The sequence below is a fragment of the Lepus europaeus genome, chromosome 13 (genome assembly GCF_033115175.1).
Source record: "Lepus europaeus isolate LE1 chromosome 13, mLepTim1.pri, whole genome shotgun sequence".
In the NCBI taxonomy this organism is placed as follows: Eukaryota; Metazoa; Chordata; class Mammalia; order Lagomorpha; family Leporidae; genus Lepus; species Lepus europaeus.
Window position 1 is genome coordinate 51,822,105 of NC_084839.1, and position 23,017 is coordinate 51,845,121.

Sequence of the window (23,017 nt, forward strand, 5' to 3'; positions counted from 1 at the left end):
TTACACAGCAATGCTAGTGAACTAATTCTAATGTGGAAGCACCAAAGTCTAGTCTAGAGAACATTCTCCTAGGTCCGTAGTCTCAAAAGGTACCAAATACTTTCAGCCCATTAATGTCTGCTTCCCTCCTCTGGTCTCTTGCTTTCCTCAAGCTGCCACTTTAGCTTCTGCATTTATAACCCTGAATTCAGAATCAGCCCTTAACTACCACTATTATTACCTACAGTATTCTGAGAAAGGAGTCAAGTCAGGAATTGGCAAACTACAAAACTACCTTACTGCCTTGCCTGCTTTGTTAGTTTTACAGTAAAATGTTTGTTGGAACACAGTCACATCAATTCATTTTTAAGTTGTTAAGGTCTAACTCATGCTACAGTAGTAGTATGCAGTAGTAAGTAGTAACAAATATCACAGAGCCCAAAACATTGTATTTACTATCTGGTCCTTGCAGAATAACAGTGTGTGAGTTTAACCACAGTTTCTGAAGGACATTTCAAAGTTTTAATTAAAATAATTGGCAAGGGGGCCGGCGTGGTGGCGCACTAGGTTAATCCTCTGCCTGTGGTGCCGGCATCCCATATGGGCGCGAGGTTCTAGTCCCAGTTGCTCTTCTTCCAGTCCAGCTCTCTGCTGTGGATGGCCCGGGAGGGCAACAGAGGATGGCCCAAGTGCTTGGGCGCCTACACCCGTGTGGGAGACCAGGAAAGAAGCTCCTGGCTTCGGATCAGTGTAGCTCCGGCCGTGGCAGCCGGAAAGAAAGGTTGCTCAGTGGTATTAAGTTACAGTTAGAGAGAAGTTCTAATGTTCTGCTTCATAGCAGAGTAACTAAAGATGATAATGTACTATGTTTCAAAAAGCTAGAATAAAGAATTTCAAATATTTTCTCACATAAAACAATGTTTGAAGAGACAGAATATCGATTTGAACATTACATAATGTATGCATATATTGAAATATCACACTGATGCATTTAATATACAAGTACAATTTTTATGTGTCAGTTAAAAAACTAAAGTAGACCATAGGAGGCAGCATATGATGGCTCATGTAGTTGGCTCCCTGCTACCCATGTGGCAGACCTGGACTGTATTCTTGTCTCCCAGTTTTGGCCCTGTCCTAGCCATTGCGGATATCTGGGAAGTGAATCAGTGGATGGGTAGTGTATGTTTGCCTGTCTCTTGAATAAATTAAAAAACAAAAATAAAAAGTACATATCAAGTTACATGCTAAAAAGTACATATTACATGTTCATTTTTTACTTAAAATAATTTAAAGGGAAAGTTCAGATATTTCTAATCTAGGAAGACCACATTGGTCTCATTATTGATCTTTCCAGACTTAAAAAGAAAAATTTGAGCAAATGAAAGCAACTTCCTAGTTATATGTAACTAGTTATACTAGTTAACTACCTGAAATGCAAATCCCCCAATGGTATGTAATTCTACTACATTAGCACTCAAAAAAAATTTTTTTTAAAGATTTATTTATTTATTTGAAAGGCAGAGTTACAGAGAGAGGGAGGGAGAGATTTTCCACCCATTGGTTCACTCCCCAAATGGCCACAAAGGCTGGAGCTGGGCTGATTCAAAGCCAGGAGCCAGGAGCTTTTTCCCACATGGGTGCAGGGGTCTCCTACATGGGTGCAGGGGCCTAAGGATTTCTACTGCTTTCCCAGGCTACAGCAGAGAGCTAGATCAGAAGTGGAGCAGCTGGGACTTGAACCACTGCCCATATGGGATGCTGGCACTGCAGGTGATAGCTTTACTCACTATACCACAGTGCCAGCCCCAGTAATTCAAAATTTTTAAAGACCAATATTTAAGAATCAAATTCTATTATAATCTACTTAACTCTGGTATGGGTATTTGCTTTTTCTTTACAAAAAACAAGTCAATTGTCACAAATCCTATGATATCAAAGTCGCGCCTGATCATAAATCTATTAGTCTGTTGTTAAAAAGATCAAGACTAGGCCAGCGCCGCGGCTCACTAGGCTAATCCTCCGCCTTGCGGCGCCGGCACACCGGGTTCTAGTCCCAGTCGGGGCACCGATCCTGTCCCGGTTGCCCCTCTTCCAGGCCAGCTCTCTGCTGTGGCCAGGGAGTGCAGTGGAGGATGGCCCAAGTGCTTGGGCCCTGCACCCCATGGGAGACCAGGAGAAGCACCTGGCTCCTGCCATCGGATCAGCGCGGTGCGCCGGCCGCAGCGCGCTACCGCGGTGGCCATTGGAGGGTGAACCAACGGCAAAAGGAAGACCTATCTCTCTGTCTCTCTCTCACTGTCCACTCTGCCTGTCAAAAAAAAAAAAAAAAAAAAAGATCAAGACTAAAGTTATGTTTTCTCTGTCAGCAGTTTGCATTCACTACTCTACAGGTAATTCATACAGAACCAGAGCATTATTACTTACATCGTCACTTTGTTGGGCTTCTTGCATTACAAACTCTCGGACCATAGATGGACTAAACTCTACTAAATAAGAAAATATATCTGTAGCAGCTGATCTGACTTGCAAATCATCCATGCCCTGAAAAAAAGGAAAACTACGTTACTTACAGACTGTTCACAAATGTTTTGGTTGTATCTCATTTTTTTTCTCAAATCTATGTACTCTCATTCATCTTTTTGAATTAAGATATTACACAGCAATGAAAATATTATGTCTCCAACAGTTTCTTCCTTCCTTTCCACAAATATTGCATCTCTTGAGCAGCTCAATGATTAAAAACCAGTTTCTGCTGGTTTTTAATACTGCAAAAAAATGCTCAGAAAACTTAAATGTAAAAACAGCATAGGATTATAAAGCAATGTTTTAAAAATGCTGGAAGAAATCGGAGAAGATAATTTACTTAAATATATGCAAAACTCTGAAAAACATCCCTTATACCCCATAGGTAAGGCTGCAAAGCCTTCCAGAATTTGTCTTTTGTCCTTGATTTGCTGGGATTACTCTAGTATTTCTGTGACTTGCTAAATTAGGATGTTCTTTGAAAGCATTTTTTGAGATGCCAGTGTTGAGGTGCAGCAAGCTAAGCTGCTGCCTGCCAGACACTGGAGTGCTGGTTTGAGTCCTGGCTGCTCCAGTTTCTACCCAGCTCCTGCTAATGTACCTGAGAAACCAGTGGGAGATGGCCCAAATAGTTGGGCCCTGCTGCCCACATGGGAGACCTGGGTGGAGTTCTGGGATCCTGGTTTCAGCCTGGCCCAGCAGTGGCTGTTGAGGCCATTTGGAGAGTGAACCAGCAGATGGAAGATCTCTTTGTCTCTCTCCCTCCCTGTCTTTCTGTAACTCTTTATTTCAAATAAATAAAGAAATCTTTAGGTGAAGGAGGAAAACACTTTTTGCCTAAAATGCTTTTCCCCCTCTAACACATGAAGGGTACAGGAATCATAAATTACTTCAGGTGACCAACCAGTTATTGAAGTGTAGTTCATGGATCCTACACAAGATATCTTAATGCCTTTTCAGGAAGTGCATAAGATTAAAACTCACATTAGTAAATAATACTAAGACTTTATTTTCAGCTGAGTAAATACAGTGAGGTTTTCCAGAAGATAAATGAAAAGTGGCATCATAATAAATTAAATGTAGAAGCTACTATGAGAAGCTAATTATATTCCAGTAGTCAGATATTAAAGAGATTAGTCGTACACACACAAAAGGTAATGGTTGGTGTTGTGACATATTGCAGGCTGCCACCTGCAATGCTGGCATCCCATATGGGCACCTGTTTGAGTCCCAGCTGCTCCACTTCTAATCCAGCTCCCTGCTGAGGTACCTGGGACAGTAGCGGAGGATGGCCCATGTGGGAGACTCAAAAGAAGCTCTTTCAAAACAAAAAAAGTGGGGACCAGGGTTGCAGCAAAGCATGTTAAGCCTCCACCTGTGACACCAGCATACTGTTTTGGGGCTGATTCAACATCCAGCTCCCTGCTAATGGGCATAGGAAAGCAGTGGAAGATGGCCCAAGTCCTTGGGCCCCTGCACCCATGGGGGAGAACTGGAGGAAGCTAATGGCTCCTAGCTTTGGCCTGACCTGGTTACTGTGGTCATTTTGGGTAGTGAACCAGCAGATGGAAGATCTTTCTGTTTCTCCTCCAACTCTGTGGGGTGGGGCAGTGCTGTGGCATAGCGGCATATGTCACTGTCTGCAGCATGGGCATTCCATATGAGCACCAGTTCAAGTCTTGGCTACTCCAATTTTGATCCAGCTACCTACTAATGTGTCTGGGAAAACAGTGGAGGATGGCCCAAGTGCTCCTGTACCCATGTGGGAGACCTGGATGAAACTCCTGGCTCCTGGCTTTGGCCTCCAGCTCTGGCCACTGTGGTCATTTGGGGAGTGAACCAATAGATGGAAGATCTCTCTCTCCCCTGCTGTCTCTATATTTCCAACTTTCAAATAAATAAATAAATCTTAAAAAAAAATTGTTAATTTTCTTATTTACTTTTTTCTTTAAAAAATAATTTTTTCATGAAAGTTACATATTTTATGTTAATGTTTTATAGGTCATTCTTTTAAAATTAACACTTTTAACATTTCTGCTTTAATTTTTCATATGCTAAATATCAGTGAGTAGATATATACACAAATGTCTGAGAACCATGTCCAGACTGTAGAAATCAGTCCCCTTGGTTCAGTCTGTCCTACTTGACAAACTGGACTAAAGAGGAACATTTTTTTCGTTTCTTTGAAACATATTCAATATTTCTAAAGAAAAGGCAACAGTCTTACAGCTACATAGGAGTTCTAGTCACCTGAAGCCACACTGTGTAGGACAGATTACATATAAATTACAAAGTAATAAAAATCTGAAAATACTGTTATAGAAATTCTTTATCATTTATAATTCTGAATTATAAACTACAGGATTCAATAGGCTGTACTGTAATAAATATTTTCACATTCAGAATAAAGATCACAAATTTATAATTTCATAGGCATGAAAAGAACTGGTATAATTACCATTACAATTTCAAGAGCAGGAAGGATTCCCAATTTTGCCAAAGTTTTGAAAAACGCATCCCTGTTTTGAGGTTGTAATGTCTGAGAAAATGCACAAAATTCCTTGAAAAAATTAACCTGCAATGTTAAAAGTTACTGTGAGAAGTTGATAAAAATAAACTTGGGTTACATTATAGCGTCTGTAACAGCATAGAAGCCACCTTTCTGAAAGATTTTGTATTTTCAGAGTATCCTGGCTACCAAAACCTACACTGAGAACAAAAGTTAGCATTTCATAATAGCAAACCTTAAATTATTTCTCAAACACTAACAAATTATCTCTCTAAAGAAATTATTGGGCAAAAATGCTATGTAAGACATTTGTGTTCAGTGAAGAACCAGTATTTTCACAAAAATCATCATATGATAAACTGTGGCTGGGTTCTCAGGGAGCTCTTGAAAATATGATATAACTTTAAGAACTGTAAAGGACAGCAGAGATTCCCTAGACTTAACTTTACAAAAGAGAAAATTAAGTGGGCTATTATTAAGTAACTATACCAAAGAGGACTTCGATGTTTTTAAGACAGTGTATTTCACTATTTTGTAAAATTTCCAAATCCAATTACAATGGTGAAGAAAATGGCAGGGGCCAGCGCTGTGACACAGCAGGTTAATGCCCCGGCTGGCAGCACTGGCATCCCATATGGGCGCTGGTTCTAGTCCCGGCTGCTCCTCTTCCGATCCAGCTCTCTGCTATGGCCTGGGATAGCAGTAGAAGATGGCCCAAGTCCTTGGGCCCCTGCACCCGAGTGGGAGACCTGGAAGAAGTTCCTGGCTTCGGATCAGTACAGCTCTGGGTGTTGCGGCCAACTGGGGAGTGAATCGGCGGATGGAAGGCCTCTCTCTGTGTCTCTACCACTCTCTGAAACTCTTTTAAATAAATAAAATAAAATACCTCTTTGTAAAAAAAAAAGAAAAAGGCAAACATGGCAAACAGCTGGTACACAGTAATCACTATCCCCTAAATATGGTTTATATAACCCACCCAAATCCATGCTTATAAACACATTGAAAAATGAAAAAACTTCCAAAGAAATAAATTATTATCAATCACTTATTCAAGCAGTAGTTTCCTTACCTCTTGTTTAAAAACAAAAGCATCTCTATAATGTGAATATTCACAATAATAGCCTGTGAGTTTTTAGTTCTGTCCTGACATAAAAACATTTATCTGATTTTGGGACTTATAAGGCATATAAATTCCCTCACTGGTGGGTGGGAACACATAGCAGTTTCCTAATATAAACAACAACAAATTTCATGTATTTTAAATTATATAGTTTAATTTAAAAACATAGCTTTCACTTTATACAAATTACATAAACTTATAACAATTCGTTAAAATTCTAAAGCTGCACAAATCAAGAGTTCTAAGAGTTTGAATTTCAAGAATAAATCACTTACCAACTCACGTCGTTTATCATCATCGGTAGCCTCATCTGTTAACTGTGCAAAAACTTCAGACAAGAACTTTTCATCTTCCTGCACAAGAAATAACTACTATGAAATATTATTTAAGGTGTAAAGTTAAATTTATTTACATGATTTGTAAAGATTAGTAGATGAAAACCCAATAGCATTATCACAAAACCTAAAATTCCAGGTTGACGCTATAATTTTCTAAAATCTGATTGCCCCATTCAATCCTAGTTTGACTATATATATATATATATGTATATATATATGTAAAATCTAATTTAATTAGAAATATCAGTACAAATACCTCTTTGGAAAACAAAAATAATGTTTTAGAGGTGTTGCATTTAAAGGATTCATTTGACAACCTCTGTAGCCCTTTTGCAGGGTCTATATTCAGGGTTTTTTTTTTTACATATTTATTTATTTGAAAGGCAGAGTTACGGGGGGTGGGAGACAGACAGAGAGATATCTTCCATCTACTGCAAATGGCTGCAAAGGCTGGGGCTGGTCTGATTTGAAGCCAGAAGCAGGAGCCCCTTCTGGGTCTCCCACATGGGAGCTGGGGCCCAAGCAGTTGGACCATCCTCTGTTGCTTTCCCAGGTACATTAGCAGGGAGCTTTGATTGGAAGTGAAGCAGTCAGGACTCAAACCGGCACCCAAATGGGATGCTGGCACTGCAGGAGGCGGCTTTACCTACTATGCACAACAGTGGCTGCTATATCCAGTCTGTATCTACTGAAACAAGTTTGAGGATCTCCCTGAATTAGAAAAGCAAGAATAACAAGACAGCGGTAAAGAAAGTTGAATTTTGGCAGCACGTAAGTTTACAAAGCCACTTAACTCATGAGGAACCGGCATTGTGGTGTAGCAGGTAAAGCTGCTGGGCAGTGGTTCGAGTCCTGGCTGCTCTACTTCCCACCAAACTCTGTGCTAATGACCTGGGAAAGCGGTGGAAGATGGCCCAAGTCCTTGGGCCCCTGTGCTCGTGTGGGAGACCTGGAAGAAGCTCCTGGCTCCTGGCTTCAGATTGGTGCAGCTACGGCCACTGAAGCCAATTGGGGAGTGAACCAGTGGATGGAAGACTTCTCTCTCTGCCTCTCCTCTCTCTGTGTAGCTCTTTCAAATAAACAAATAAATCTTTAAAAGCAAACAAACAAATAAATAAATCCTTAAAAATAGTACAAAAAAACCCCAGAAGAACTCATGATATATAGTAGCACATGGCCAACTGGGGTAGAGTCTTAACATGTTCTTGTGGTACATAAATGATAACTGCTTTTCACTCTGACAACCCTACAATTTTTTTTTTTTTTTTGATAGGCAGAGTTAGACAGTGAGAAACAGAGAGACAGAGAGAAAGGTCTTCCCTTTTCTGTTGGTTCACCCCCCACAAGTGGCCACTCCAGCTGGCGTGTTGCGCCGATCCGAAGCCAGGAGCCAGGTGCTTCCTCCTGGTCTCCCATGCGGGTGCAGGGCCCAAAGACCTGGGCCATCCTCCACTGCACTCCCGGGCCACAGCAGAGAGCTGGACTGGAAGAGGAGCAACTGGGACTAGAACCCGGTGTGCCGGCGCCGCAGGCGGAAGATTAGCCTAGTGAGCCGCAGCACTGGCCAACCCTATGATTTTAAAAGATAAGAAACTGAGACGCCAATAACCCATACTGGAATGCCTGGATTGGAGTCCTGGCTCTGCTCCCAATTCCATTTCCCTGCTAATTTGCACCCTGGGAGGCAGCAGGTTATGGCTAGTTGGCTTCTACCACCCATATGGGAGACCTGGACTGAGTTACCAGCTGCCATTTCAGCCTTTTCCTCGTGGGCATCTGGTGAATTATCCAGTGGATGGGAGTTCTGTCTCTGTTCCTCTCAAACAAATTAATAATTTAAAAAGCAGGATAGGTGTTAGTTCTCCAAGAAACAAAATATAGCAGCATAAGTAGTTTTAAAATCTTGTGATTTATTTGAGAAAGACAGGGAGAGAGAGGGACCTTCCATCTGGTGGTTTAATCCTGAAATACCGGCAAAGCTGGGGTTGGATCAGGCTGAAGCCAGGAGTGTGGAACTAAAATCTGAATCTCCCTGTGAGCTGCAGGGGCCCAAGCACTTGAGCTATCATCTCCTGCATCCTAGGGTGTGTGTCAGCAGCAAGTTAGAATTAGAAGTGGAGCTAGGACTTGAACACACAAACTTCCTATAAGATGTGGGCTCTGTACCAAGTAGAGTCCTAACTGCTGCATCAAAAATCCACTAGAGTATGTATTTTAATATCAAGTGGTGTGTTTAAAGTCTAGAAGAGATACACATTAATAAGTTAACTAGGGTTATCTTTTGATGATAGACTGTGAGTTATTTTTTTTTTCATGTTTATTTTCTAAGGTAAGCATGGAGTATAAGTTACAAAGAAAAAATTAACATAAATATTGAAACTTACTTTAGCAATTTTCACCAAAATCTACTACAATAAAATTGCTGATGCTTTTAAGCTTCAGTTATCTTCAAAGTTTTTTATCAAATGTAATTTCTATAAATTTTAATTAAAGTAGTATGTTCTTTTTTTTTTTTTTTTTTGACAGGCAGAGTGGATAGTGAGAGAGAGACAGAGAAAAAGGTCTTCCTTTTTTGCCGTTGGTTCAGCCTCCAATGGCCGCTGCGGCCGGTGCAATGTGCTGATCCGAAGCCAGGAGCCAGGCACTTCTCCCGGTCTCCCATGCGGGTGCAGGGCCCAAGCACTTGGGCCATCCTCCACTGCCTTCCTGGGCCATAGCAGAGAGCTGGCCTGGAAGAGGGGCAACCAGGATAGAATCCGGCGCCCAAACCAGGACTAGAACCCGGTGTGCCGGCGCTGCAAGGCGGAGGATTAGCCTGTTAAGCCACGGCGCCGGCCAAAGTAGTATGTTCTAAACATGTTTGTAGCAGTAATGTCTGTATGTTTGTTAGTAAAATCAAATCACCACATGTATTAGATATATCTCAAACACTTCTTCCTTTTCTTACTGTGGATCATCCATTAAGTAACACTGTTCCCTTAAATCTTTTCTGAAATAAGGTGGAATATATGTGAAAAAATAAAACTACAAGGTACAATCATAGAAAATATAAAACACTCTTACTAAACACCAATGGTATGATACTATTCAAATAACACTGGGAGAAAAACCCATTTATCAGATTGGCTAAGCATTGTGTTTTTCTTATTTCATGGACTCCTTTTTTTTTTTTTTTGACAGGCAGAGTGGACAGTGAGAGAGAGAGAGACAGAGACAAAGGTCTTCCTTTTCCGTTGGCTCACCCTCCAATGGCCACTGTGGCCAGCGCGCTGCGGCCGGCACACTGCGCTGATCCGAAGCCAGGAGTCAAGTGCTTCTCCTGGTCTCCCATGCGGGTGCAGGGCCCAAAGACTTGGGCCATCTTCCACTGCACTCCCGGGTCACAGCAGAGAGCTGGACAGGAAGAGGAGCGACCGAGACAGAATCTGGCGCCCCAACCGGATCTAGTACCCGCAGGCGGAGGATTAGTCTATTGAGCCACGGCACCGGCCTCAGGGACTCCTTTTGAAACTGGCATTGTGGTCTGAATGATACACCTTCTCAGTGTATTAAAATGTGTATGTAATCTTTCACTTATTCCTCAGATCAATTTTTCTAATACATGTAGTGCCAGTACTTAAGGTTTTGATAAGTACATATTTATCTCCACTCACATTTCTTCTATAAATTTTTATATTCCTGGCCGGCGCCATGGCTTAACAGGCTAATCCTCCACCTTGTGGCGCCGGCACACCGGGTTCTAGTCCCGGTCGGGGCACCAGATTCTGTCCCGGTTGCCCCTCTTCCAGGCCAGCTCTCTGCTGTGGCACGGGAAGGCAGTGGAGGATGGCTCAAGTGCTTGGGCCCTGCACCCGCATGGGAGACCGGGAAGAAGCACCTGGCTCCTGGCTTCAGATCAGCGAGATGCGCCGGCCGCGGCGGCCATTGGAGGGTGAACCAACGGCAAAAAGGAAGACCTTTCTCTCTGTCTCTCTCTGACTATCCACTCTGCCTGTCAAAAAAAAAAAAAATTTTTTTTTTTATATTCCTTCATCTCTCCCAGATTAAATCTTATTTTTTTCCTGTCTGAAGATTAACTTTTTCAGAGTATTTTCATACAAAAAAGTTTTTACTCCTTAATAAATATAATCTCCCATTTAAATTGTTCTTGCATGATTCAATGCTTATGAGCTAACAGCTAGTATCACATAAAATATAGATGGAAGCAATTTTAAGTATGATAGTCTGGAGAATGCTTTCTGATTCTTGCAAAGTTTTTTCTTATTTCTAGTATTATTGTTGATAATATTCTAAAAAAGTACCCCTTTGATTGACAACTTAAAGCCTACCATATGGTTGAATGTTGCCTTCTAAACCCTGGCTCTAATCAGTTTCTTCAGATCACTTTAATTTTTCTTCTCCACTAGGTTTTAAGAACTTTTGTTTTGCCGGCACTGCGGCTCACTAGGCTAATCCTCCTCCTGTGGCGCCGGCACCCCGAATTCCAGTCCCGGTCGGGGTGCCAGATTTTGTCCCAGTTGCTCCTCTTCCAGTCCAGCTCTCTGCTGTGGCCTGGGAGTGCAGTGGAGGATGGCCCAAGTCCTTAGGCCCTGCACCCGCATGGGAGACGAGGAGGAAGCACCTGGCTCCTGGCTTCAGATCGGTGCAACGTGCCTGCCGTAGCGGCCACTAGGTGGGGTGAACCAACGGAAGGAAGACCTTTCTCTCTCTCACTGTCTAACTTTGCCTGTCAAAAAAAACAAAACAAAACAAAACAAAACAAAACTTTTGTTTTGGTAAATCGGTAACTCAGTCAAATTATATGTGACTGTTTTTCTGGATAACACAACAAAATCTCAGGGGGAAAAGGATTGCTCCCAAAGAGTCTAACTTAGGGGCGGGTTTTGTGGTGTAGAAGGTTAAACTGCTGCCTGCCAGAATGGCATTCCATATGGTTGTCAGTTTTATGTCCCAGCTGCTTCATTTCCAATCCAGCTCCCAGCTAATGAGCCTGGGGAAGCAGAAGATGGCCCAAGTACTTGGGCCTCTGCCACCCATGTGGGAGACTTAGATGGAGTTCCAGACTTCAGACTTTGGCCTGGCCCAGCCTGGGCAGTTGTGGCCATCTGGGGAGTGAACCAATGGGTGGAAGATCTCTCTTTCTGTGTATCTCGTTCTCTGTCTGTAACTTTGCATTCCAAATAAACAAATCTTCGGGGCCAGTGCTGTGCTGTGGAAGATTAAGTCTCTGCCCCAAAAAGAAGAAAAGAAAAAAAACCAACTCTCTGCATGCAGCACCAGCATCCCATATGGGAGTCCTGGCTGCTCCACTTCTGGTCCAGCTCCCTGCTAATGCGCCTGGGAAAGCTGAAGAATGGCCCAAATCCTAGGGCTTCTGCATCCACGTGGGAGACCCAGATGAAGCTCTTGGCTCCTGGCTTTGGCCTTACCCAGAACTGCCTGTTGCAGTCACTTGAGGAGTGCACCAATGGATGGAAGAACTCTTTCTCTCCCACCCTTTCTATCTCTGCATTTCAAATAAATAAATCAATCTTTAAAAAAAATTTTAAAAAAAGTCTAAGTCAAACTTTTCTTTGCAATAAGTGAAAATAGGCAAAACAAAAAACCCACATAACATTTTTTTAGAATGATATAAACACAGAAATTTACAATTAGACCAAGTTTTACAACAGGGCAAAGATTGCTTAGGTCAATTTTAAATTTCAAGAAATTGGGGTGGTGCTGTGGTATAGTGAAAAGCTGCCACCATGTGGGCGCTGGTTCAAGTCCTGGCTGCTCCATTTCCCATCCAGCTTCCAGCTGATGTGCCTGGGAAAGCGGCAAAGGATGGCCAAGTGCTTGGGACACTGCAACCATGTGGGACACTAGGAAGAGGCTCTGGGCACCTGGCTTTGGCCTGGCCTAGTCCTGTCCATTGCAGACATCTGGCAAGCGAATCAGAGGATAGAAGATCTCTGTGTAATTCTTTCAAATAAATGAATTAATTAAAAAAATTTTCTTTTCGGCCGGCGCCGCAGCTCACTAGGCTAATCCTCCGCCTTGCGGCGCCGGCACACCAGGTTCTAGTCCCGGTCGGGGCACCGATCCTGTCCCGGTTGTCCCTCTTCCAGGCCAGCTCTCTGCTGTGGCCAGGGAGTGCAGTGGAGGATGGCCCAAGTGCTTGGGCCCTGTACCCCATGGGAGACCAGGATAGGCACCTGGCTCCTGCCATCGGATCAGCACGGTGCACCGGCCGCAGCGCGCCTACCGCGGCGGCCATTGGAGGGTGAACCAACGGCAAAAGGAAGACCTTTCTCTCTGTCTCTCTCTCACTGTCCACTCTGCCTGTCAAAAATAAAATAAAATAAAATAAAATAAATAAAAAAAATTTTCTTTTCAAGAAACTGAGGTCTAAAGAGTGGACTTATCTGAAGCCAGCTAGTGACAGACATAGATTTAGAATATAAATCTTCCTAAGGATGAAGTTTTCATCATTCTACCACATAAAACTGGAGAATAAGTTCCCAACATGTTCAAACTTATGTACTGTACCCAAGCAAAATACTCACATACAAGCTGGAATGGGCCAAACCTAGCTAAGATAAAACTTGGAATGTTAAATTCTATACTAAGTTCAAAAATATCCCTAAGAAAGAAAAGGAAGGAACATATCACTGCAAATAGTTTTGTGTTTTTTTTTTTTTTTTCCCTAAGATTTATGTAGAGGGCCTGGTGTTGTGACATAGACAGTTAAACCACTGCCTGTGAGGCTGGCATCCCATATGGGTGCCGCTTCGAGACCTGGCTGCTCCACTTTGGATCCAGGTCCCTGCTAATGCATCTGGGAAAGGAGTGGAAGATGGCTCAAGTGCTTGGGCCCCTTGACCCACATGGGAGATCTGGAAGAAGCTCCAGGCTCCAGGCTCCAACCTGGCCCAGTCCCACCTGTTGTGGTCATTTGGGTAGTGATCCGGTGCATGGAAGACCTCTCTCTCTCCCTCTAACTCTGCTTCTCAAATAAATAAAAATAAATCATTAAAAGAAGATTTATTTGGAAACTCAGAGTTAGAGAGAGAGAGAGGCAGAGAAAGAATTTCCATCCACTGTTGGGGATAGTATACCTGCTAACCTAGAGGGAAAAAAAAGAGGGCACTTTTCTCTCTCCTCAAACATCTGGCACCGGCTTCCTGTAACTAGCTAAGAGCAGGTGGGTGCCATTTGACATTCGTAACAGCTGTGCCAACTTGTCTTGGTGCTCAGCAACCAGCTTAGAGGAGATCCCAGAGTCTGGCTGGGATAATGGACAGGGCATTGGGTGCTCCTGTGGGAGCCTTATGTGCTGGGACTTGAAAACACTGTGGCTGTTAGGGGAAGGGCGCATGGTGTGGCTGGGTCATTAGACAATTACTTGTGGGGGGCTCCACATGCTTGGGGCTCGCTGATTCCCTGGTGAGGGTCAATGCTGTGGATCCTACTCAGACCAACGACTGCATGGATGCTTTGTGTGGTTCTCATCGCAGCATGGACAAATACTGTACCCACCGGGGCTAACACCCAGGCACTGGACTCCCTTAAGGAGAGCAGGTAAGCATCAGACTATGGCAACAGAGCAGAAAAAACCTCCCCTCTGATTTAAAAATAAAGAAAGATTTACCACGCCCAACTTGGGTGTCATCTTGGATACTCCTCTCACCCTGGAGCACTGAACAGAGCTCCCTGGCTACAGTCAGCATACGCCACAGGATATTTACTCAAAGAGCAGACACTCCACTAATCCACAGGGCCGTAGTCCAAAGATAAAAGCCATCACGGGGGAAAAAAAATAAGTCACCAAGTATCTCCACAAATGCCTAAAAATAAATGCAGCAATCCAAGAAACAAGAATAAGAAAGACAACATGATACCCCCAAAGGAACACACCACTTCAATACTAGAATGTGAAAATGAAGATATTGCAGAAATGTCAGAAATGGACAAAAATTGATTGTAGTATTACTTAGAAGTTAATCAGAAGCAAATCCATGAACTAAAGAAATCTATACATGACATGAAAGAAAAATTTTCTCAGGAAAATGAGATTTTTTTTTTTTTTTTGGAAAGGCAAAGTTAGAGAGAGGCAGAGGCAGAGAGACAGCGAGCGAGCAAGCGAGAAGTCTTCCATCCGCTGGTTCACTCCCCAGATAGCTGCAATAGCCAGAACTTAGCCTATCCAAAGTCAGGAGCTTCTTCCAGGTCTCCCAAGCCCAGGAACTTGGGCCATCTTCCACTGCATTCCCAGGCTATAGCAGAAAGCTGGATCAGAAGTGGAGGAGCCAGGACTCAAACTGGCGCCCATCTGGGATGCCGGCACTGCAGGTGGCAGATTTACCTGCTAAGCCACAATGCTGGTCCCGAAACAGATTTTAAAGATAAATCAAAACGGAATATTCGAAATGAAGAATTCAATAGAACAACTAAAAGGTTTGGTGGAAAGCCTTAACAACAGAATCGGTGAGGTAGAACAAAGTATATCCAAGTTAGAACACAGATCTCTGGAAATTTTATACTCAGACCAAAAAAAAAAAAGAAGAAATTAGAAAACTAAAAAGCAGTGTTGGAAATCTATGGGATACTATCAAATGACCCTTAGGTCTTAGGAGTTCCTGAAGGCATGGAAAGACAGAATGGATTAGAAAGCCTTTCTAGTGAAATAATTACAGAAAACTTCCCTACTGGAGAAAGAAAGGGACTTCCAAGTACAGGAAGCACACAGAAGTCCTAACAGACATGACCAGAAAAGATCTTAACAATGACACACTGTAGCCAAACTCTCCACAGTAAAACATACAGAAAAAATTCTAAAATGTGCATGAGGGAAATGCTGGATACTTTCAGAGGATCTCCAATTAGACTCACAGTTGACTTCTCATCAGAAATCCAACAGGCTAGGAGAGAATGGGGAGATATATTCCAAGTCTTAAGAGAAAAAAACTGTCAACACAGAATACAATACCCTGCAAAGCTCTCATTTACGAATGAAGGAGAAATAAAGAATTTCCATAACAAAAAATTATTTAAAGAATTTGGCACCACATGTTTGGCCATACAATCGCTCCTTAAGGATATGCTACACACAGACACACAGAAACATGGTCATCACTATGAAAGAAGATGAAAGCAAAAACTCTCCCAGTAAAAGTAAAGGAAATCCAAAATAAACAATAGGAATATTTATGGAAAAACAGCAGGGGCATGTCACTACCTATCAAGTCACTTTGAATGTAAATGGCCTCAACTCTCCTGTTAAACAATACAGATTGGCTGAGTGGAAAAAAAAAAAACAAAACCAAGACCAATTATTTGCTGCCTACAAATTATTTGCTGCCTACAAGAAACACATCTCCCCAACAAAGAATCACTCCAACTGAAAGTGAAAGGATGTAAAAAGATATTCCATGGTAACAGAATTGGTGTGGCCACCCTAATATCAGAGAGAATAGACTTTAACACAAAAACTGTTAAAAGAGACAAGGGCACTATACAATGATTAAGGGATCAATTCAACAGTAAGATGTGACCATAATAAATGTGGATACACCTAATTACAGGGCACCTGGCTATTTGAAAGAAATGTTAATGGATCTAAAGGGAGATAAGACTCCCACACAATAGTAATGCTGGACATCAATATCCCACTTTCAGCAACAGACAGAAAATCAGCGAGAAAACAACAGCTAATTGACACTACAGACCAGATGTGTGATGGATATCTACAAAACTCTTCACCTCACAGTTGCAGAATACACATTGTTCTCACCAGCACATGGAACTTTCTCTAGGACAGACCACAGATCAGGCCACAAAGCAAGTCTCAGCAAATTCAAAAAAATCAAAACCGTAACACGCATCTTCTCTGATCATAATGGGACAAAACTGGAAACAACTCAAAAATCTCTAAAACAGATGCAAACACATGGAGACTGAACAACATGCTCCTGAATGAACAGTGGGTCATAGAAGAAATTAAAAGAGAAATAAAAAAACCATCGAGGAATAGTTTTTTTTTTTTCCCCATACTATTTGTTGAACTCTTTACTTAGTATAGAGCTAATCTTCTGTGTATTAAGTTAATTGAAAATAGATCTTAGTAAAAAATAAGAATGAGAATAAGAGAGGGAGGATGAAGAAGGCTGGGTATGGTGGGAATAATCACTATTTCTGTGTACCTAATGTTGTATTTATGAAATATATGTTTATATACCTTAAATAAAAGGGTTTTTGGGAAAAAAGTAATAGTAACAGAGAAGTAAACAGTAGTTGGAATGTGGTCTAGTACCAAAGTATTACATCAGAAACTGTCAAGGGGCTGGCGTTGTGGCTAGCAGATAAAGCGCTCGCCAGTGATGCCATCATTCCACATGGGTGGGGACTGATCCCGGCTGCTCCATTTCCAATCCAGCTCCCTGCTAATGCACCTGGGAAAGCAGAAAAAGATGGTCCACATGTTTAGACCCCTGCCACCCATGTGGGAATCCTGGATAAAGCTCCCGGATTTGGCCTGGTCCAGCCCTGGCTGTTGCAGCAATTTGGGGAATGAACCAGCGGGTGGAGGATCTCTCTCTGTTTCTCCTTCTCTCTCCATAACTCTGACTTTTGAATAAATAATAACTCTTAAAAAAAAGACATTAACGATCATTTCATCTCAGGACCCATTGAAACTCTAAAAATTAGCAAGGACTCCAAAGAGTTTTTTAGTATGTGGGTTATGTTTATTGACAGTTACCATTATTAAAATTAAAACTGAGGCATTTAACAATATTCATAAATTTTAATAAGCCATTATATGTTAATACACTTTTTAATGAGAAACAACTATTTAAAATTTTTGAAATTTAGAAAAGATAGCCCTCTTCTGTATTTTTGCAAATCTTTTCAAAATCTGTCTAACAGAAGACAACTAGCTCTTCTTTGGAATTTAATTTATTATGTTATTCTGGCTGAAGTATTACAGCATCACACTGACATGAGGCTGGAAAAGGGAAAACCTTTAAAAGGGGAACTAAAAGAGTCTAAGGACTACACTTTGAGAACCACTACAGTATTTAGTAGCTGCTCAATAAGCTTAGTGACTGACATGGAAATAACAAAGGCAGGTATATAGGAAACTTCATTATCATCTAATTTTATCACAAACATGTAAAATCTTTGAAAGCAAGCTTACTATATCATTGGGTAATAAGTCAGAACAATATATACATGATATAAAATTCTACAACTCAAGGAGATAGAACAAAATGAACACATAGTAAATAAACTATCATTTTCTGAAAATTACTGAGTACTTATCAATCCTGGTCACACACTTGAGTATTTGGAAAGCTTTAAGTGCACATACTCAGATATACCCCAATAACAACTGTGTCTTTCAAAATGGAATAAAAATAGCTATATCACTGGTATCTACAGTAGACAAAAGCACAGAAATGGAGAATGGAGGTTACCAATAGCTAGAGGGAAGGGACAAGGGAAGTTACTGTTTATGGGATAAGGATTTTTGAGATGATGAGTAAGTTATAGAAATGAAGGCTGTGATTGCTGCAGCCTTAATTTTAACTTTTAAAAGTGATTAAAATGGTGCATTTTGCTATGTATATGCGAATTTAATTATAAAAAGTACAAAAATTTCAGATAAAACAGCTGTATTCTAAAATACAGATATAAAAGGCTGCATTAGAAAATTATCTGCCTTCATAATAAAGGCATATTTTCAAGTTTAAAGAAATTTTACCCAAAAAAGGCATTAAGAAAACTAAATTATTTGAAAATAGAATTGTGAATAATATGTTTACTCACCTGCAACATGCTGACTATCTCAACTTTGTTGAAGAAAATAAAAGACGTAAGAGTAGAAAGAAAATTCTCTTCAAAAACAGATGGCGTAGGCAAAATGATGTCCTGAATGTACTGTACCCTGTAAGTCTGATGTATTTTTTGCCTTAGTTCAGAGTCTGTTATTGGTATCACTTCCTTAAATTTTGCAGTCTTGGTCAAGAATTCTCTATGTCTTTTTGGCTGAGCCAAAGCAGGGTCATATTCAAGGCATCCCACGACATCCATGATACACTCATCAGAAAACATTACCTCAAAAAGAGTTGCTTTATTTAGGAATAAGATTCCTCTAATAATTTCATACAGATGGTGTAAACCTTCAGTGTTTTCTAGGTTCTCACATGCTTGGAACAGCTGTAGTAGTTTTTTAATATAGCCTTCATTTTCCAAGGCCAAAGCCAGCTTTTCCCTACGAATAGGTGAGGAGAGAACTGAGGTAACTAAGTCAGCAATCTCTTCAAGTTTATTGAGTTCACAAGTGGGTAGGTCAATAAGATGACTAGTTTCAGGCATTTCTTCAAATCGTTCTTCTTCTGATTCATCAATGAGGTCTTGTGTGACTTCCACTGATGGGTCCTTACCTTGAACCTAAAAATATCCAAGTACAGCTGTTATCTTAATATACGAAAGAATTAAAAATCTTTGGAAATCAAACCACTGACCACTGAATTTAAGTAAAAACACCATACAAAAAAAAAATACCAGTCATTGCTAAGTCTCACAGTAGATAAAATATGGACTCAACCTAGCTGTCGTCCATTAACTGATGACTGGATAAAGAAAATGTGGTATATATATAAAATGAACTACTACGCAGTCATAAAAAATGAAATCCTGTCTTTTGCAACAAAATGAATGCAACTGGAGAACACTATGTTTAGTGAAATAAGCCAGGCCAAAAAAACGAATGTTTTCTCTGATATGTGTTAGTTAATTTGGAACACACAAAAAAAACCCACAATATTTAAGAATGAAACTCGGGGCCAGTGCTGTGGTGCAGCGGGTTAAAGCCCTGGACTGAAGTGCTGGCATCCCATATGGGCGCCGGTTCTAGTCCTGGCTGCTCATCTTCTGATCCAGCTCTCTGCTATGGCCTGGGATAGCAGTAGAAGATGGCACAAGTCCTTGGGCCCCTGCACCCACATGGGAAACCTGGAAGAAGCTCCTGGCTCCTTCAGATCGGTGCAGCAGAGAAAGGAGGAGAGGCAGAGAGAGAGAGGTCTTCCATCCACTGTTTCACTCCCCAATTAGCTGCAACGGCTAGAGCCATGCAGAACTAAAGCCAGGAGCCAGGAGCTTTCTCCAGTCCTCCCCTGCTTATGCAGGGGCCCAAGGACTTGGGCCATCTTGTACTGCTTTCCCAGGACATAGCAGAAGAGCTAGATCAAAAATGGAGCAGCCGGGTCTTGAACCAGCAGGTGGTGGCTTTACCCGCTACACCACAGCGCCAGCCCCGGACATCTTCTTATAATTTTATCTATGAAATACATAAAATCTATTCTCTTTATATTGATAAAAATTTTTAAAAAGTGTAGTCTAGGGACTTTGCTGCGGCATAGTGAGCTAAGTCTCCACCTGTGGCATCAGTATCCCCTGTGGGCACCGGTTTGAGTTTTGCCTACTCCTCTTTTAACCGAGCTCTCTGCTAGGGCCTGGGAAAGTGGCAGCAGACAGCCCAAGCGCATGAGTCTCTGTACCCGTGTGGAAGAAGCTCCTGGCTCCTAGCTTCAGGTGAGCTCAGCTCCAGTCGTTGTGGCCATTTAAGGAGTGAATCAGTGGATGGAAGACCTTTCTGTCTCTCCCTCTCTGTAACACTAACTCTCAAATCTTTAAAAAAAAAAAAAAAAAAAAAGTGAAGTCTGATGGGGAAAAACACATGTTGAGAAGTCAGTTATTTCAGTCTAAGTAACTGACTACAGATCATTTCACCTACAAATATTCCAAACCATACATTAACTTTGATCCCTGATACTCTGAGTATTTCAGCTGATATAGTGTTACGATGTTAAATTATGTAATAATGAGTAGTTGCCTAGTAACTTAATTTTGCAGCAGGTAACTATACTGTTTGCCATCAAAATCAGTATGATTTTTTTTTTATTTATTTGAGCAACAGAGAAAGGAAAAGAGAGGGAGACCTTTTATCCACTGGTTCATTCTGCAAATGGCCATAATAGATGGATCTGGGCCAGGCCAAAGCCAGGCATCAGGAACTCCACCCTGGTCTCTCACAAGGGTGACAGGGGCTAACAGTTGGGCCATCTTACATCTCTCTTTTTAAAAATTTATTTGAAAGCCAGAGAGAGAGAAAAAGGACAGAGAGATCTTCCATCCAGTAGTTTACTCCCCAAGTGGCTGCAATGGCTGGAGCTGGGCCAATGCCAATCCAGGAGCCAAAAACCTTCTCTGGGTCTCCCATGTGGATGTAGCGGCCCAAGGATCTGGGCCATCCTCCACTACTTTCCTGTGTACATTAGCAGGAAGCTGGATTGGAAGCAGAGCAGCCAGGACCTGAAGCAGATCCCATATGGACGCTGGCATTGTAGATGGTGGCTTAACCTGCTGTGTGACAGCACTGGCCCCCGGCCATCTTCTCTTGGCTTGCCAAGTATATCAGCAGGAAGCTGGATTGGAACCAAAGTAGATGGATTTGGAACTGGAACTCTGCTATGGGATGTTGGCATCACAAGCTGGTGCTTATCTAGTTGTGCCACAATGCCAATCCATAAATATGACTTTTTTTAAAAAAAAAAGATTTATTTATTTGAAAGTCAGAGCTACAGAGAAGGAGAGGCAGAGGCAGAGAGAGAGAGAGAGAGAATCTTCCATTTTCTGGTTCATTCCCCAAATGGTTACAATGGTCCAGACTGGGTCAGGCTTAAGTAAGGAGTTTCATTTGAGCCTCCCATGTGGGTGCAGAGGCCCATCTTCTGCTACTTTCCCAGGTGCATTAACAGGGAGCTGGATTGGAAGTGGAGCAGCCAGGACTCAAACCAGCATCCATATGGGATGCCAGCACCGCAGGTGGTAGCTTTACCTGCTAAGCCACAGTGTTGTCTTCTAAGTATGACTCTAAGCAACCTATCACATCATTGCATTCACTTGACAAGGACAATACTGAGTTTTACATCAAACTAAAAACTCCTTTTTGTATATGAGAAAACTTAATTTTCTCAAATTATTTTTGCAACTTACTTCTAGAAAAATATTTGCTTTCTTTTTTTTTAAATTTTTTGACAGGCAGAGTGGACAGTGAGAGAGAGAGAGAGACAGAGAGAAAGGTCTTCCTTTGCCGTTGGTTCACCCCCCAGTGGCCTCTCCACTGGAGTGCTGCGGCCGGCGCACCGCACTGATCCGATGGCAGGAGCCAGGTGCTTATCCTGGTCTCTCATGGGGTGCAGGGCCCAAGCACTTGGGCCATCCTCCACTGCACTCCCTGGCCACAGCAGAGAGCTGGGCTGGAAGAGGGACAACCGGGACAGAATCCGGCACCCAACCGGGACTAGAACCTGGTGTGCCGGTGCTGTAAGGCGGAGGATTAGCCTAGTGAGCCGCGGCGCCGGCCGAAAAATATTTGCTTTCACTATGATCCTAAAACTACTGAAATGTAAAGTCTATTTTGTTTACTTTTTAAAGATTTACTTGAAATGCAGAGTAACAGAGAGAATGAAGGAGAGAAAGAGATCCTCCATCTTCTGGTTTACTCCCCAAATGCCTTCAACATTTGGTCCAGGATGCAGCTAGGAGATCAGAACTCCACCTGGGACTCTCATGTGGGTGGCAGCAACCTAAACATGTGGGCTATCACCTGCTGCCATCCCAGGCACATTAGCAGGAAGCTAGGTCAGAAGCTCCGAAGTGGAGGGGCCAGCCCCTGTGGCGTAGTGGGTTAAGCTGCTGCCTGTGCTGCAGGCATCCCATATGGGCATGGTTCGAGTCCCAGCTGCCCCACTTCCAATCCAGCTCCCTGTTAATGTGCTTGGGAAAGTAGCAGAGGATGGCCCAAGTGCTTGGGCCCCTGCACCCACATGAGAGACCCAGAGGAAACTCCTGGCTTCCGATTGGCCTAGCTTTGGCTGTTTCACACATTTGGGGAGTGAATCAGCAGATGGAAGACCCCTCTCTCCCACTCTCTGTGTAACTCTGCCTTTCAAGTAAATATATATATATATATTTCTTTTTTTTTTTTCTTTCTTTTTTTTTTTGACAGGCAGAGTTAGACAGTGAGAGAGAGACAGACAGAGAGAAAGGTCTTCCTTCCATTGGTTTACCCCCCAAATGGCTGCTACGGCCGGCGCACTGCGCCGATCCGAAGCCAGGAGCCAGGTGCTTCCTCCTGGTCTCCCATGCAGGTGCAGGGCCCAAGCACTTGGGCCATCCTCCACTGCCTTCCCGGGCCACAGCAGAGAGCTGGACTGGAAGAGGGGCAACCAGGACAGAATCCAGGCCCCAACTGGGACTAGAACCCGGGGTGGCGGCGCCGCAGGCGGAGGATTAGCCAAGTGAGCCGCGGCGCCAGCCTATATATATATTTTTAAATAGTGGAGTGGCAGGGACTGGAACTGGGATAGCAATGTTGGATACAGCACTCTGATATGGGATGTGGGCATCCCAAGCTGAGGCTTAATCTAATGCACCAAAATGCCTGCTCCTTATAAAGTCAACTTCTTTTAAAATTTGATATTCATTTAACATATG

At 42.4% G+C, this 23,017-nt stretch overlaps 1 protein-coding gene across 6 annotated transcripts in view; it reads right to left on the reverse strand.

The window, feature by feature from the left end:
- PPP4R3B (protein phosphatase 4 regulatory subunit 3B) overlaps positions 1–23,017 on the reverse strand; it is a 66,864-nt gene that overhangs the window by 26,318 nt on the left and 17,529 nt on the right. For 5 of the 6 annotated variants that reach the window (XM_062209465.1, XM_062209469.1, XM_062209467.1 and 2 more), the window contains exons 4-7: positions 18,284–18,907; positions 6,410–6,487; positions 4,964–5,080; positions 2,407–2,523 (exon numbers count right to left, since the gene is read on the reverse strand). In XM_062209465.1, coding sequence (XP_062065449.1) covers positions 2,407–2,523; positions 4,964–5,080; positions 6,410–6,487; positions 18,284–18,907 — 936 coding nt within the window. The remainder of the gene's footprint in view (positions 1–2,406; positions 2,524–4,963; positions 5,081–6,409; positions 6,488–18,283; positions 18,908–23,017) is intronic. The other variant, XM_062209468.1, reaches the window with a different exon arrangement.